The following is a 16,445-nucleotide window of genomic DNA, read 5'->3' as shown; positions in this document are numbered from 1 at the left end:
TCTGTTGTTTAAACCCAGCCTGTGGATTACTGTCATGACTACCCCACAAACCAATACAGTGACCCATAACTGTGGCCTCAGAGAGCCTCAGCAGCCACAGGGGCAGGGGTGGGGTGGGGTACGGGGTAGGATGGAGACAAAAACTAGAAGATGTTGATTGTCTGTGCATAGTCTTTCTCTCTTTTTTGGGGGGCGGGGTTCTAACTCAGGCTCTGCTGCTGAGCTGCATGTCCACCATTACTGTAGGGATAAGACTGATTCGGTTTTCCCTGAACTGATTTTGGAAATTTTCTCTACTGCCCAGCAATACTACTCCTTCATAATTTACTAAACAAACCAGTTTTACTGCCTGCACATTGACCGTGTTCAGCTAAGTCCACATGGCTGCCCAAGAAGCAGGGTCAAAACTGACCTGAAGATACACTGTACCCCCAAGCCAGGGTCAAAACTGACCTGAAGATACACTGTACCCCCAAGCCAGGGTCAAAACTGACCTGAAGATACACTGTACCCCCAAGCCAGGGTCAAAACTGACCTGAAGATACACTGCACCCCCAAGCCAGGGTCAAAACTGACCTGAAGATATACTGCACCCCCAAGCCAGGGTCAAAACTGACCTGAAGATATACTGTACCCCCAAGCCAGGGTCAAAACTGACCTGAAGATATACTGTACCCCCAAGCCAGGGTCAAAACTGACCTGAAGATACACTGCACCCCCAAGCCAGGGTCAAAACTGACCTGAAGATACACTGCACCCCCAAGCCAGGGTCAAAACTGACCTGAAGATATACTGTACCCCCAAGCCAGGGTCAAAACTGACCTGAAGATACACTGTACCCCCAAGCCAGGGTCAAAACTGACCTGAAGATACACTGTACCACCAAGCCAGCTTTCCATCCTTTCCGTTCTTCTGTGTTTGTTTACTTGAAATGGGGTCTCACCATGAAGCCCAAGCTGACTTCAAACTCTCAGTCCTCCTGCCTCAGCCTCTTAGATGCTCGGATCACAGTCGGACATCACCATGCCATCTGCTACAGAGCATTCTAGAGTTCCTGCCTCATTACGTTCCACCCAACAGGCCAGCAGGCATCCTCTGTCTGTCTCTGTCTCTCTGTCTCTCTCTGTCTCTCTGTCTCTCTCTGTCTCTCTCTGTCTCTCTGTCTCTCTCTGTCTCTCTGTCTCTCTCTGTCTCTGTCTCTCTCTCTCTCTGTCTCTGTCTCTGTCTCTGTCTCTGTCTCTGTCTCTCTCTCTCTCTCTCTCTCTCTCTCTCTCCTCTCTCTCTGGCATTGATGGCCTGAAGGCTGTGAATGGTAAACAGGACTCACACCTCATGGAGTGTGGGATCCAGAACCTGCTGAGCTCTGGACACCTCCTCCTCTGCTGATTCCTCCATGCTTTCCTCCAAACTCCCCTCTTCAGTAAGAGCAGCAGAACGCGCAGGGCTCTGGGTGGAGGACTGTCTGTCTGTCTGTCCCCGCCTTTCCCTCTGGCAGCTTCTATCTTCTAAGGCTCAGGACTCTCTCTACTTAAGCTCTTTCACGGAGCTTACATCTGGTCATCTTTCACAAGCAGGACACTTTCTCAGGGAAGCCCTCCTTGGCTTCTTTTTTGGCACTCCTTTGTACTCTGATTTGCTAGACTGGCCATCTGATTAATGTTCCTTTTCCTGTTCCCAACTTTCAGATTCACAATACCAGAATTAATGACCCTAGTATGAAACCTCATTCACTGTGCCCCCAGAGCCTGGGATAATAGTCGGTATGCAAATTTGTTGGCTGAATGAATATTGTTGCTGTTATTGTATCCCATGGGAGTATGTATGTGAAGGCACACTGCCCAGATCTGTCTTCAGAAGGGTAGTGGTAAAGCCAAGAGCACATCTGCAGTCCCAGCATTTGGAAGGTCAAGGCAGAAGGACCAGAAGTTCAAGGCCATCCTCAACTGCATAATAAATTTAAGACTAGCTAGACTAGAGTTTCACGTAACCCTGTCTGGGACTGGCATGGTGGTGCACACATGCCTTTGATCCTAGAACTAGGGAAGCCAAGGCAAAGGATTCTGAGTTCAAGGCCAGTCTGGTCTACACGATAAGCTACAGACCAGCCAAGGCTGCATGGTAAGACAGAACAAAATAAAACAAGAAAGAAAAAACCTGTCTGGAGAAGGTGGGGCAGGAAAGGAAGGGTAGTGTTCAGATCTGCACTTTCGAATCACTGCAGTGTTCCTGGTCTCTCTGCTTGGGATACCCCCAGCTAAGGCCTGACCCATGGAGTTGCTAGTGGGACAGTGTTGTCCGAGGCAAATGGCATTAGAGGCAGGACTCTTCCCCTGGGCACTGTGTTCTCCAGAGCTCCCTTTGGTCTCTCCAAGATTGTCTGTTGATGCATATATCAGCTGGCACTCCGTTGCCTCTCAATTTCAAGTTCACTCCCTTGCTTAGAAGACCGAGGCAAGAGCCTCATGATTTCGAGGACAGCCTGAGGCCGGCCTGGGTTATACAGAAAGACCCTACCAAAATACACAGAGGTGGGAGAAAGAGAAGAAGAGGAGGAGACAGACAGACAACAGACAAACTTGCATCTCATGCCTGTAACTCCAGTATAGGCAGAGCAGAAAGATTACACTGAGTTCGAGGCCAGCCAGAACCACATAGGGAACCAGTATCTCGAAGGAATGAACAGATGAACGAACGGAAGAACAAATATTAACGGGGTTGGGGGTGGGGGTGCCTGGAACTGGGTGCTTTCCTCAGTACTGGCTGGGCCTCCTGGAATTCACGCTGGGCCTGCACTCGGGACATGATGATGCGGAGCTTTGCCGGTAGAGGGCACTGGAGGGTCAGTGTGGGCAGAAGGTGTACCCGCCTATGTGTGTCCTCTAGTGATCATCACCCCAGCCACAGGGCGGAGTAGCTGTCAGCGCCCCCGAGGCCCCCTGCAGCCCTCCCGAGGTGGATGCCGCCCACGTTGGACCTCACATCCGCAGACGCCCTCGTCCCACCGGCCACCACCAGCCTCAGTCCCTGCAGCTGCGGTTGTTCCGCTGCCGGTGACTATGGAACAGCTGGAGCCAGGCACCCTCGCAACTCCTCCACATCCATGCATGGAGAGTACCCTGATTCCTCCGGCTTCCCCTAGGAAGCTTTTAAGTTCTCTTTGTGTCTTTGTTACCTTTCTGTGTAAACTTGATCTCTTTCTGTATTAATCAGACCCTGATTTTTTTTTTTTTTTGTAATACTGGAAGTTGAACCCACGGCCTTTCACATGCGCAGCAAGCACTCCATCACTGAACCATATCCCCAGTCCAATCGGTTCATTTTAACCACTGTGTAGTTTCTTCAGATTGGACACAGAAAGCTCCAGACCGCCCCACCTCCTGCGCTCCTGCTCTCCTTCCCAGGTATCAGACTAAGGGACACTCACCCCTCCCCATCCACTCCCCCTCCCGCACAGTCATTGCCCCCAAACCTCTTCACATGACTATTCCTTCTTGGCATCTGTCACTCAGAGATCCCAAACACGGAAGCTCCCCCATCAGGCTTGGAACACAGTCTGGTAGGGCCCGGTGTACCCTGCTTCCCCAGCCCTAAACCAGCTCTCTTCCAACATCTCCCCTCCCCGCCTCTCCCCTCTGCTCTGGGACTTCTTCAGTCAGTGTGGCCTCCTTGACGTTCAGATAGGCAAACCAGATCCCACCTGAGCGTTGTTGCTCTTGCTAGTCTGTGTTTTTCCTCTCTCAGTGCCAGAGATGCCGCTCAGGCCTCATGCACAAGCAAGAGAGGTACCGAACGCCAGACTGCCTGCTCACAGCCTGTCCAAGCCTCAGTGCAAGGCGTATTATTCGCTGACTCCACTCTGCCCTCCTCAGAAGTGCCACTTCCTGTAAGAGGCTCTCCATCTGCTTCCCAGACTCTTGTTATCCTGCTTTCTTTGTGGCACTTATCTCCTGCAACTCGATATTTCTCACCAGTATTCATCATTCACTTTTGTATTGGCCTCCACAGGGGAAGTCTCCTCTGTGAAACCAAGTACTTGGTCTTGAACGCCGCAGCACCCTCACGTACACCACCACACCACAGGGGCGCAGGAAACATTGGTTAACTGACTGAATGAAAGAGTGGTTTTGCTTTGCTACTGCCTCCCTTGAATGCCCTCTCTCCTCCCTCCTGCCTAAGGCCCAGCCTAGCCCACTTGTCCAGGAAACCCTCCATGACTTGTTCCTGCCCCCATGTCACAGGGTAAGTTTAGATGCCCGATATAGTCCAAGGGGAGTTTGCAGGCAGAAGAAAAGAGGTTGCTTTTATTGGAGCAGAGGGGTGAGGAGGAGAGGAGGGGGCTCTGGGCTTCAGGCTCTGTACCAGGGTGGTCTCAAAAGGGCAAGCGGCGTCACTTTTTCCATTCTTTCTTCTCGTAATCCCAGTGGGCAGCCAGGCCCTGTATGGGGTTGCTCTTCATGTCCAGGAGGCGCTGGAGCTGCTGGGCTTTCCGTTCCTCCGTCAGGGTGACAACCTTTTCCGGGAACACTGCAGGGAGGGCGAGGGCGAGATAGCCTCATCCCAGGTCCCCACAGCACTCTCCCGCTGAGCCCTGTCTGCAACCACACAGTCAGGGTCCCCTGCACGGAGGGGCATTCGAGGGGTGCACTCCTTGCTATCCCCAGGCTCTACCCCACCCCTCTGTCTCTGTGTCTCTTTTTGAAAAAGGATTTTACTATGTAGCTCTGGTTGTCCTAGAACTCACTATGTAGACCTGGCTGGCTTGGAACTCACAGAGATTCATCTGCCTCTGCCTCCCCAGTGCTGGGATTAATGGTGTACACCACCATGCTCTCCAGAGTCTTTTTTGTCCTGTTTATTTGGTTTTGGTTTTTTCAAGACCAAATAGCTGTGTAGCTTTGGAGCCTGTCCTGAAACTGTAGACCAGGCTGACATCAAACTCACAGAGATCCACCTGCCTCTGCCTCACCAGTGCTGGGATTAAAGGCCACCACTGCCCGGCTCAAACTCTTCTTAAAAGCATGGTCCAGGACCAGGACTTTGCTCGAAGCTTTGCCTTAGGCTTACTCCTTTCCCTCAGTGAGTCTATTCCCTCACTTATGTCTGGTCAATGGCAGGCTGACTTGAGGACTGCGAGTGCCACTCAGCCCCAACACTTCTTTCTCTACTGCGTGGCCTTGAACAAGTCACTTCACCAGTCTGAGCCTCACCTTCCTCCCGTCAGGAGTAGGCTCTGTTACGGGAATGGAGTAGGAGTGCTTCTGAGGTTCTGGGCATCTCTCTGGCTGGACAGATAGGAAGCACTGGCTATAGCCTCCCTCTAGACCGGAAGGGGGAGGGGGAGGTCGAATGATTGGGAGTAAAAGGTAGGTAGACACTGCTCACTTTACAAACCAGGAGGGGAGCTAGATGGTGGTATAGGCCTGGAACCCTAGCACTTGAAAGTTGAGGCAGGAGGATAGAGAGCTGGGCTACATAGTGATAATAAATACCAGAGGAGAACAACATTTAACTCAAAGACTGGACCCTCAGGGAGGGACTTGAGAGACCCTTACCTGTGGACCCTCTTAGCCTGGCCTCTATCCCTGGTACTTAATTTTTCCCCTACATGCATTTATTTGTGGGCTTGGCTGGGGGTATGCACAGTGGAATGCTCATTGAGCTATGGTGCATGTGTGGAGGTCTGAGGAGGTCGTTTTCTCCTTCCACCATGTGGCTCCCAGGAGCTGACCTCAAGTTATAGGCATGGTGGCATGCACCGTTAGCCACTGAGCCACCTTCGTTTGAGGCAGGGTTTCTTACTGACCCTGGCCCTCACTGCTCAGCTAGATCGACAGCAGGGATCTTCCTGTCTCTACCTCCCCAGTGCTGGAATTATAGATGTGCCCCACCATGTCCCACAATAATTAGTTACTATTGTTTCATGTGTTTAGACGTTTTGCCTGCATGCATGTCTGTGCACCATGTATATGTCTGGTGCCTGAGCAGGCCAGAAGAGAGTGCCATATCCCCTATTACACACAGTGGTGCCATATCCCCTATTACACACAGTGGTGCCATATCCCCCATTACACACAGTGGTGCCATATCCCCTATTACACACAGTGGTGCCATATCCCCTATTACACACAGTGGTGTCATATCCCCCATTACACACAGTGGTGTCATATCCCCCATTACACACAGTGGTGTCATATCCCCCATTACACACAGTGGTGTCATATCCCCTGTTACAGACAGTTGTAAGCTATCTGGTTGGTACTGGGAATGAATCCAGGTCCTCTGGAAGAGCAGCCAGAGTAACTGCTGAGCCGTTTCTCTGACCTAACGTACCCTCTTTTTATGCTAGCCCTGGGGATCCAAAGTCAGGTTCTCATGCTTTCATGGTAAGTACTTTTCTGACTGAGTCGTCTCCTAACCTCAGCATTGATCTGTCTGAGGCTGAGAGAAGGGCCCCTATGACACAGCAAATCCTGAGCTAGACCTTTTCCCAGACTTTCCCTTTTCATGTTTGTACAAGACAGGAATTCCCATCAAGCTCTTACAAAAAAAATCACAGCATGCTTCTCCCAGCATTTGGGAGACAGGGGGAGAGGCTGGCAGATCTCTGTCGATTCAAGGTCAGCCTGGTCTACATAGAGACTTCCAAATCAACCAGGAACACATAATGAGACCCTGTCTAAAATAAATGAACACTTGAAGGACTGGCAAAATAGCTTAATGGGTTAATGTGCTTGCCACCAAGCCTGACAGCTGACTCCCTAAAACTGTCCTTGACCTCCATTTAGATAAAATTTTAAAAGAAAAATGCTGGGGCTGGAGAGATGGCTCAGAGGTTAAGAGCACTGACTGCTCTTCCAGGTTCACAGCCATCTACAATTCAATCTGTCTGGTGCCCTCTTCTGGCATATAGGCAGAACACTGTATATGTAATAAATAAGTAAATCTTTTTTAAATATTATATTTATTATGTATACAATCTTCTGCTTGCATGCCAGCAGAGGGCACCAGAGCTCATTCAAGATGGCTGTGAGCCACCATGTGGTTGCCGGGAATTGAACTCAGGACCTTTGGAAGAACAGTCAGTGCTCTTAACCACTGATCCATTTCTCCAGGCCGTAAGTAAGTCTTTTTTTTTTTTTTTTTTTTTTTTTTTTGCTTTTTTGAGACAGGGTTTCTCTGTGTTGCTTTGGAGGCTGTCCTGGAACTCGCTCTGTAGACCAGGCTGGCCTCGAACTCACAGAGATCTGCCTGCCTCTGCCTCCCGAGTGCTGGGATTAAAGGCGTGCGTCACCACTGCCCGGCTCAGGCCGTAAGTAAGTCTTAAAAAACAAAAAGAAAGAAAGAAAAGAAGGATGCTGGGCAGTGGTGATGCACGCCGTTAGTCCCAGCACTTGGGAGACAGAGGCAGAATTTCAAGGCTAGTCTGATCTACAGAGTGAGTTCCAGGACAGGCTCCAAAGCTACACAGAGAAACCCTGTCTTCACCCCCCCCCAAAAAAACCCACCACCCAGGCATGGTGACTCACATGCCAGCACGAGAAATGTCAATCAAGATGATTGCTGCAAGTTTGAAGCCAGCCTAGGCTCCTTAGTGAGTTTCACGGCAGCCTGGGTATAGTAGTCTGAAGAATGTCCCGCATAGGCTCATACGTGTGAATGCTTAGTCATTAGGGAGTACCACTACTTGAAAAGGATTAAGAGGTGTGGCCTTGTTGGAGGAAGTGTGTCACTGGGGGTGGGCTTTGAGGTTTCAAAAGCCCAAGCCAATTCCAGTGTCTGTCTTCCTGCTCTCTGATGATGTCGAACTCAGCTACTTCTCCAGCACCATGTCTGCCTGTGTGTGTCACCATGACAATGTACTAACCCTCTGAAACTGTAAGCCAGCCTCAGTTAGAGTTAGAGTTGCCATTGCCATGGTGTCTCTTCACAGCAATAACACAAAGACACTGGGCTTAAGAGAAAGACCTTGCATTCATTCATTCATTTACTTGGTTGGGTTTTTTTTGGGAGGGGGGGGAACAGAGTCTCTCTGGGTAGCTTTGGCTGTCCTGGGACTCACTGCAGATCAGGCTTCCCTCAAACTCAGAGACCCATCCACCTGCCTCTGCCTCCTGACTGCTGGGACCAGTGTGTGCCACCACTCCCCAGCAAGATCTTGCATTAAAAAAGAAAAGTGTCAGGTCTGGAGGTGCATGCCTTTTAATCTCAGCATGTGAGTTTGAGGCCAGCCTGGCCTACATAGGGAGTAGGCCAGACAATAGTACATAGTGAGATCCTATTGGGGGGGGGCTTCTCAGAAAACAGCATTTTCCAGCTTCTCCTGTAGCTAAGTAAGGACATATTATTATCTGAGATCAGCCTGGTCTGCATAGTAAACCCTGCTTAAGAAAAAAGAGGAGGAGGAGGAGGAAGAAGAAGAAAGAAAGGAAGGAAGGAAGAAAACTGGTTGCAGTGTGAACACCTTTTAATCCCAGCACTTGGGAGGCAGATGGATCTCTGTGAGTTTGAGGCCAGCCTGGTCTAAATAGTAAGTTCCAAAACAGTCAAACCTACATAGTGAGACCCTGTCAAAAAAAAGAAAAAAGACAAGAGATTTGTGTCTTCTAACTGTTGAAAAAGTATGTTAAGAAACGCATGGCTAATACGTTGCAATCAGAACACCACCATTCATGCACCCACAGGGATCTAAGCCCTCTCCTTAAATTCTCACAAGAGCCCAGTCAGAGAGCTGGATGTTATTATTTCCATTTTGCTGATGAGAAAACTAATGCCCAGAGAGCTAACCTCCCTACATTTCCCCCTAGGTGGCCACGTTCTGTTCTTCAGCCTCCCTCTGTGGAGACTTTTCAGAACCCTTCAGTAAGTCTTAAATATGAGCTCAGCCAGTGACTATGGGCACTAGAGCATACATTGCCTACAGTCAAGTGACTGGTCCACTCACCATAGACCCGCTGCCACCAAATCACCAGAGCCGTGAATCCAATGAAAAAGAAGACACAGCCCATCACTGTCTTCCATTGGTTGGAGCGATGATTCATCTCTGCGAAGGTTTCGTGGAACTGGAGCCGGTACACTGGAGACGGGCAGTGTGCAAAAGGGGACTCCTGCAGATCCATGCCCAGGACCCAGGAGCCGGCTGTTAACCCCTCAACCCCTTGGCTGCCCCTTCTTGCACCATAGGCTGTTCACTCAGTCTCTGTTATAGAATATTATTTTAACTAGGCAAAGCTGAGTTACATTTGTTTACGCTGCAGAATATTACTTTAACTGTGTAAAAGTGTGTTACCTTTGTGCTGCATTTATCTAACTCCATAAAGATGTGTTGCATCTGTTTCACCTTGCCTGCCTAAGGCACCTGGTCTATACTAGCTGAATAATACTATCGGTCTGTACTAACTGAATTGGTCGAAAGAGCTGAATGGTCAATAGCTATACAGAAGAAGGGATAGGTGGGGCTGGGAGGCAGAGAGAATAGGAGAAGAAATCTAGGCTAGAGAAAGAAGAAAGGGAGAAGAGGAATGAGAGAAGAAGGAGGAAGAGAGATCAAGGGACATGCCCGGGGCCAGAAGCCAGGCAGACATAGAGAAGCAGTGAAAGTAAGATATACAGAAGAAAGAAAAGTAATGTGCTCCAAGGCAAAAAGTAGATAAAGAGAAACAGGATAATTTAAGTTAAAAGAGCTAACCAGAAATGCCCTTAAGCTAGTCAAGCATTCAAAACTAATGATAAGTCTCTGTGCCATGATTTGGGAGCTGCTTTGTGACCTAAAAGAAAAAGCCTGGTACACCTCTGAGTGTGCAAGTGTGTACATGACACATACATGCGTGAACGTGAAGGCTAGAAGTCACCATCCGGTGTCTTCCTCAATCACACTCTACCTTGTGTTTTGAGATCAGATTCTTATTAAGCACTTAATGTATACAAAGCATGGCAACTCTGTGCAGAGGTTCCTACCCTCATAGAATTTAGGAGGGGAGGACCCGATTGTTTCAGCAACTGTGTTAGAGGTAGGGGAGCTGTCTCCATTAGGGAACCTGAGAAAGCCTCTCAGAGGAACCCTTGGGACCAAGGTTTAGGAAATCAAACAGAGAAAGTCAAGTTGAAATTAAAACAAAGCTTGGTGTGGTGACTCACACCTTCAGTTCCAGCATTACTGAAGTAGAGGTAGACAATCTCAGTGAATTCAGAGTCAGCCTGGATTATGTATTGGATTCCAGGTCAGCTAAACTACTTAATGAAACCCTTTGTTGCAAAAATTAAAATAAGGCCTGGTGTTGGTAGTGCATGCTTTTAATCCCAGCACTTGGGAGGCAGAGGCAGGCAGATTTTTGTGAGTTCAATGCCAGCCTGGTCTACAGATCAAGTTCCAAGACAGCCAGTGCACCACAGGGAAAGCCTGTCTCGAAAAACTAAAACATTAAAAAAAAATTAAACTAAATGGCTCAGGCTGGACATTGGTGGCCCATGCCATTAATCCCAGCACTCGGGAGGCAGAGACAGGTGGATCTCTGTGAGTTCCAGGCCAGCCTGGTCTACAGAGCCAGTTCCAGGACATCCTCCCAAACAACTCGAGAAACCCTGTCTCGAAAAAACAACAACAACAACAAAAATTAAACGGCTCAGGACAGGAACAGATGGGGAAGGGGCAAGGAAGGGCAGTGTGGTTGAGGAGGAGGAGAGTGTCAGGAGCAGGTCCCACAGGACCTGGCCAGCCCCAGGGAAGATGAATTTGGGTCCATTCTAACTGAACAGGGAGGGTTGATTTCTGACACAGAAGTACAAAAACAAGCTTTTATGTGACAATTTTTTTTTAATCAGGACTTTCCTGACCTCCCCCTTTCCACTGAGAATTTTATCTACTTTGTAGAGCTTGCCTCCCCAGGCCCTCAGAAGAACAAGGGCTCTGGTCACCAATGCATCCCTAGATCTCTGACTGCACACTGTCTTGTATTGTTATGCATTTAAAAGTGTAAAACATTGATTTATTTTGTGAAAGCATCTCATTACACAGCCTAGGCTGCCCTTGAACCCACAATCCTCCTGCCTCAGTTATTCCTGGGGCTGGTATTACAGGCATATGTCACCATGCCAGCTTAAACCCTTTTTTTATTTTGTTTTGTTTTGCTTGCTTTGTTTTTCAATACAGGGTTTCTCTGTGTAGCCTTGGCTGTGCTGGAAGTCACTCTGTAAACCAGGCTGACCTTGAACTCAGAGAAATCAGTCTGTCTCTGATTCCTAAGTGCTGGGATTAAAGGCATGCACCACCACTGCCCGATTTAAATTTACTTTTATTTTATGTACAAATTGGTGTATTGCCTGCATGAATGTCTGTGTGAGGGTGTCAGATCCCCTGGAACTGGAGTTACAGACAGTTGTGAGCTGCCATGTGGGTGCTGGGAACTGAACCTCTGGAAAAGCAGCCAGTACTCTAACCGCTGGGCCGATTCTCCAACCCCCTCTTTGCCCTCCTTTTTTCCCTGCTTCCTCCCCTCCTTTTCTTTTTACCCTCCCCCCAGCCTTCCCTGCTTCTCTCCCTTCCTGCAGTTCTTGAAGAGCGTTGCCTATGTGAACAGTGCGTCTCTGTACCTTAAATAGCTCCGGAATGGCTGTGTGAAGGGAAAGTGAGCTCTGGCACAGGTTCTGGGCACAGCTGTCTGGGGCTGGGCAGTTTGGCTGCCGCAGTGAACCTCCACCCAGGCAAGAGCAGAGAGGGAAGGAGGTGGGGTGAAGCGGGGGGGGGACAGGACCCAGTGACAAGGGGCCCGGGAATGTTTGCTGAGAGCACTGGTGCCCTCCTGTAGCCCGCTCACCAACCGTCCCAGACTGTGCAGTGTGGCAGTGGAATGGTCCTGGTGGGTCCTGTGTGGGTCCAAGTCCTATGTCTGATAATTCCAAGTTGTGTGGCCCAGCCAGTGACTTCATCTCCCTGAGCTTCGGTTTCCTGTGACTGTGGCCAGTTAATGGTGGGTACTGGGACATACTTAATGAAGTGACATTTGGGTAAGAAGGAAAGAGGAACCTTCCCCTTCTGATTGGAAGGGAGATGGGTGGAATAGATAGAAAGAAAGGAAAGGAGGGAGGCGAAGAGAGAAGGAGAGGGGAGAGGAAGGGACAGGGAAGTGGGAGGAGGGGGAGGGAAGGGACAGGGAAGTGGGAGGAGGGGGAGGGAGGAGGAGGAGGGGGAAGGGAGGAGGGGGAAGGGAAGAGGGAAGAGGGGGAGGGAGGGGGAGGGAGGAGGAGGAGGGGGAGGGAGGAGGGGGAGGGAGGAGGGGGATGTGAAAAGAAAAGGAGCAGGCAGAGCACCGAGCATGGAAGTTTACAGGGCAGGGCTGCAGCCTGGCTCGTTCCCATCCATGCCAGCGCCTGCCTTTGTAGTAGATGCCAGCGAGAGAGGAATGGGTGTGTGAGCAGTGCCAGCTACTGCCCACTAGTACCCCTGGAAGTAAGAGACACCAGCACCCCCACTGTGGAAAGGAGGAAATAGGCTCCAGACAGCCCAGGTCAGCCCAGGGCCACACAGATGTCCTGCCTTCTTCCCTGCCTACCTCAGCCACCTCTCTGTGCCCACGTCGTGACATAAGGACCCTCCACACCTGCTCCTATGACACCCTCTCCGTGTCACTCTTATTCTTCCCCAGGAAGTCCTCCTGGAGATCCTCTCTGTCTCCCACTTTAGCCACACATCCTGTGAGATCAGTCCAGGTAACTCTCTTCATGCCCCCAGTGTCCCTAGACATGGGGTTCGGTTCCCCTTCTCTCTGGCCAGACAGCCTGCCTGACCCAATACTCACAGGCCACCTTCTCTGCTTGGCTCAGCTGGGTCCAGCTGCCCTTCTCTTTCTCCTTCAGGGCCCGCTGCTCCTCGCTGAGCTCTGTACAGAAGGGTTCGTCGGGCATGGGATAGGAGCGCTGGGCATAGCAGTCAACATAGGGGCTGATCCTCCTCCGCTGGCTGCCAGCTGCAGGTACAAGGGCGGGAGCTGTGTCCAGGCTGCCCCAGAACCACCCATCTTTAACCACGACTTTAATTATAGGTAGTGCATTTCTTGGTCACTGTGTGCCAACCGAAGGCTTTCAGGTATGCTGGCTCATGGGCCACATGTCACTCTAAGCCAGATGATGTGGTCATCTCCATTTGACAGATGGACACTTTTGTTGAGCCTTCAAGCAAGGGACACAGTCAGGGACGCAGGTCACCACCTCTTTGCGGCAAACCTGGTGTTCTCTGCTACGTGACAGCCTGTGTCCAGAAACTAAAATAAAACACGATGAAAGGAAAGGGCCTGAGCGATGACTCCTCCGCGGGTAAAGGCAGTTGCAGAGGCTTGAGTTCAAAATCTACACAAAAGTGGGTGGAGAGAACCGGGCGGTGGTGGCCACGCCTTTAATCCCAGCATTCGGGAGACAGAGGCAGGCAGATCTCTGTGAGTTCGAGACCAGCCTGGACTACCAAGCAAGTTCCAGGACAGCCTCCAAAGCCACAGAGAAATCCTGTCTCAAAAAAACCAAAAAAAAAAAAAAAAAAAGTGGGAGGAGAGAACAATCCCTGAAGCTGCCTTCTGACCTCTACAAGCATGGTGTAGCGTGACCCGTATATCTTGCATATATACAATAATAAATCTAAATGATCCCTACACATCATGCATACAAACAATAATAAACGTTTTAAATCATCAAAGGCCTGGAACACTGCAGTGTTCAGGGATCGTAGGTCCAGAAAGGATGGTTTTCTTCCCAACCTTCTTCTAGAGGCTGTCCTTGGGAGCTAGGCCTCAGCTTAGTCGTGTAGGTGGCCAGGTTGCCCAGAGTAAGGCCAGAAAGTGGAGGGTCTCACTCCAGGTTCTCCTATTCGTGACACCAGAGGCAGGACAGCATCAGAACAAGCCTGGTTCTGAGTCCTCTCATTTTCTCTCCTTCCCTCCCTCCCTCCATCCCTCCTTCCCTCCCTTTCTCCTCCCTCCTTCCCTCCCCCCTCTCACTTCCGAGACAGTCTTGTCCTGTAGTCCAGGTTGATCTCTAACCCACAGTGATCCCCCTGCCTCGATCATCCAAGTGCTGGAGTTGTAAGCAGGAACCTCCATGCCCAGCTTTGCTGCTGTTGTGACAGGAAGTCAGTCCCCAGGCCAAGCTGGTTTGGGATGCCCACAGCCTCCTGAGTCCCCAGACTAAGATGTGAGCCACCATACCGGGCCTCGGGTGCTGTCTGTCTAATATCTACAACTCTGGGCTCTAACTGTTCATCTGAGAAGTAGAGATAGCACTGCTTCACACTGTTGTTGCAAAATCTAAAGTAAAGTGATTAGCACAGCTTGGAGGTCCTTGTAATGGATCAACAAATGTTATCTTCAACATTATTGACCTGAGCATCAGGAGATCCCTTCTGCTATCTGGCTGAAACCTCTCCCGATTTAGACCTCTCCTGACTAGTCCTGGTACCAACGTCAGGAAAGAAGAATTCAGGGTCCCCATCCTTATGGCAGCCTCCCACTTGGGGCACAAAGGTCTTAGTGGGCTAAGGCATAGGAGCCAGGCTCTAATGAAACCTACTCTCTTCTTCCACAGTGGGCTCAGTTTGCGGGAGGAACTTGGTCCAGGACCCAGGGGCAGGATCAAAGGAAGTTGACAGGGCTCCCTGCCAGAGTTCTGGAGCTGGGCTGGACACCTGGGTCCTTACCAGTGCTTCCTGGGCTGTGTGTCCCTCGAGCTCCGAGTCCTCCCGTCCTCATCAGCAGACTCCAGGCAGCTCTGGGAAGCATCTGTGGGGCAGGAGACAGGTGTGGTTCTGCACCACACGGCTCTCTGGCTGCCCCTCACGGCCAGATTTTGATTTGCTGGTGGAGTGGAGGTGACCCTTCCAACTTTGTCTAATAACCACCGTGGGAGTAGATGGAAGAGGGGGTCTAGATCTCTGGAACCTTCTTGGGTCCTCCATCATCTGAGAAGTGGGAGGAGGTCAAGCCTCTGGATAAGGTTGAACAGCTTGGCACTGGGGAACCTGAGCTCTGTTGCCAGTCTCACACCAGCCGGGTGGGAGTCCCACTAAATCGTCCGCCCCAGAGGTAAGTCCCGAGCCTCCTCCCCGCAGAGCAGTTGGCCCAGGTCTCAGAGCAGATGCTCTGCCGTCTTGCTCCGAGGTCTCCTTAATTGACTGCCTACGTGCGTTCTGCCTGCTCCGCTGCAGAAGGAGGGGGCAGACTGCGCCCTACCATCTCTCGGACATGCAGGGTCTGGCATCCCAGTCGCTCTTAAGGCAAAGACCAAACTAGGTCAGCGGGTGGGAGAGGCAATACAGCCTCTATAAAGAGGAAACCCCACTTCCTGGGAAAGAGGGAATGCCCAGGACTAGGACCGCGGTATCAGAACGGGTCAGAGAGGGGATCCCAGGAAGGGAGGGCTGTGCGGTGATGGAGCAAAGGCCACCACGAACACCCCACCCCGACGACCCTTCCCTCGGGAGGGACTCACCTTGCAGGTTGAAGTCAGCGGAGCGGAGCAACTCAGAGCTGCCCCAGAGCTGCCCCGCTGAGTGACTGGCAGGGAATCGCAGACTGGACCAAGGGGACCAGAGTGCGCCCCGCCTCCGCCCGCCACCCCCACGTGGGAACGTCCCGCCTCTGTCGCTTGTGCTGGGCCACGTCTCCAGGGAAAAGAGGGAGGGATGCAGCTGCTCGCCCTGTCCCCACCGGGGCGGGGGGCGGGGGGGGGGCTCCGCAGACCCCTAGCTGGCAGAGAAGCAGGAGGAGGTCCCTTCTTGTCATCCCACAAGGAAAGCTCTTGTTTTGTTTTGAGTCAGGGTTTCGTGTAACCCAGACTGGTCTCAAACTCACTATATAGCAGACACCTGGCTACCTCCAGGTCAGCCTTCCAGCCTCCTACCCTCAAGCATCATTGCGGGTGCTCCTCGGGCTCTCTACCCCGAAAGGGGTGAGGTGTGGGAAGAGAGGAAAGGCGCCTTCAGCCCCAGGCCACCCGCAGTCCCAGGATTCCAGAGGTGGAGGCAGGAGGATTACAAAGTTCAAGGACAGGCTTTGCTACAAGACCCCCCACCCCAAGGAAAGAAAGACAAAGCCTCCCTCTGGATTGTTCATCTGAGCTGTGTGACTCTCAACAAATGACCTGGTGTCTCTGAACTCATTTTCTCTCCCATGAGAGAAGCCTAAGCTTAGTCCTTGCCTCCTGTATTGTGCTTCACTTGCTGTGATAACTTCATTACCAGAAAAAGCTCAGGTACATTTAATAAATAATTACCCATTGATGCAACACTCCGGAGAAAGAGACAGACAATTCTTTGAGCTGGAGACCAACCTGGTCTACATAGTTAGTTCCAGGCCAGCCAAAGTTATATAGTGAGGCACCACCTCAGAAACAAAAATAAACAGAAGAATTATTTATTGATACTGTGCCAGTGAAGCAGCTTAATCCCAGCACTCAGGAACCAGAGGCAG

The 16,445-nt window shown here is 50.9% G+C and overlaps 1 protein-coding gene across 1 annotated transcript; it reads right to left on the bottom strand.

The window, feature by feature from the left end:
• Positions 1–4,273: 4,273 nt before the first annotated feature.
• LOC101844074 lies at positions 4,274–15,604 on the bottom strand. Its single transcript, XM_040746497.1, has 5 exons — positions 15,466–15,604; positions 14,675–14,756; positions 12,792–12,959; positions 8,942–9,073; positions 4,274–4,524 (listed from the first exon to the last, which is right to left on the bottom strand). The coding sequence occupies exons 2-5, from the start codon at positions 14,754–14,756 to the stop codon at positions 4,388–4,390; spliced, it is 519 nt and encodes a 172-aa protein (XP_040602431.1). The 5' UTR covers positions 15,466–15,604; the 3' UTR covers positions 4,274–4,387.
• Positions 15,605–16,445: the final 841 nt, after the last annotated feature.

This window comes from Mesocricetus auratus, unplaced genomic scaffold (genome assembly GCF_017639785.1).
Source record: "Mesocricetus auratus isolate SY011 unplaced genomic scaffold, BCM_Maur_2.0 Super-Scaffold_100004, whole genome shotgun sequence".
Lineage (NCBI taxonomy): Eukaryota > Metazoa > Chordata > Mammalia > Rodentia > Cricetidae > Mesocricetus > Mesocricetus auratus.
Note: the sequence above shows the minus strand (reverse complement) of the source record. Positions and strands in the feature narration are given on the sequence as shown.

Bases quoted from the DNA above. Each gene is read 5' to 3' on its own strand.
- LOC101844074 (XM_040746497.1), bottom strand. From the start codon at position 14,756: ATGCTTCCCAGAGCTGCCTGGAGTCTGCTGATGAGGACGGGAGGACTC. The intron at 12,960-14,674 runs GTAAGGACCCAG...TTGTACCTGCAG, and splicing joins ACACAGCCCAGGAAGCACTG to CTGGCAGCCAGCGGAGGAGG. The intron at 4,525-8,941 runs GTGAGTGGACCA...CCCTCCCTGCAG, and splicing joins TTGGTGGCAGCGGGTCTATG to TGTTCCCGGAAAAGGTTGTC.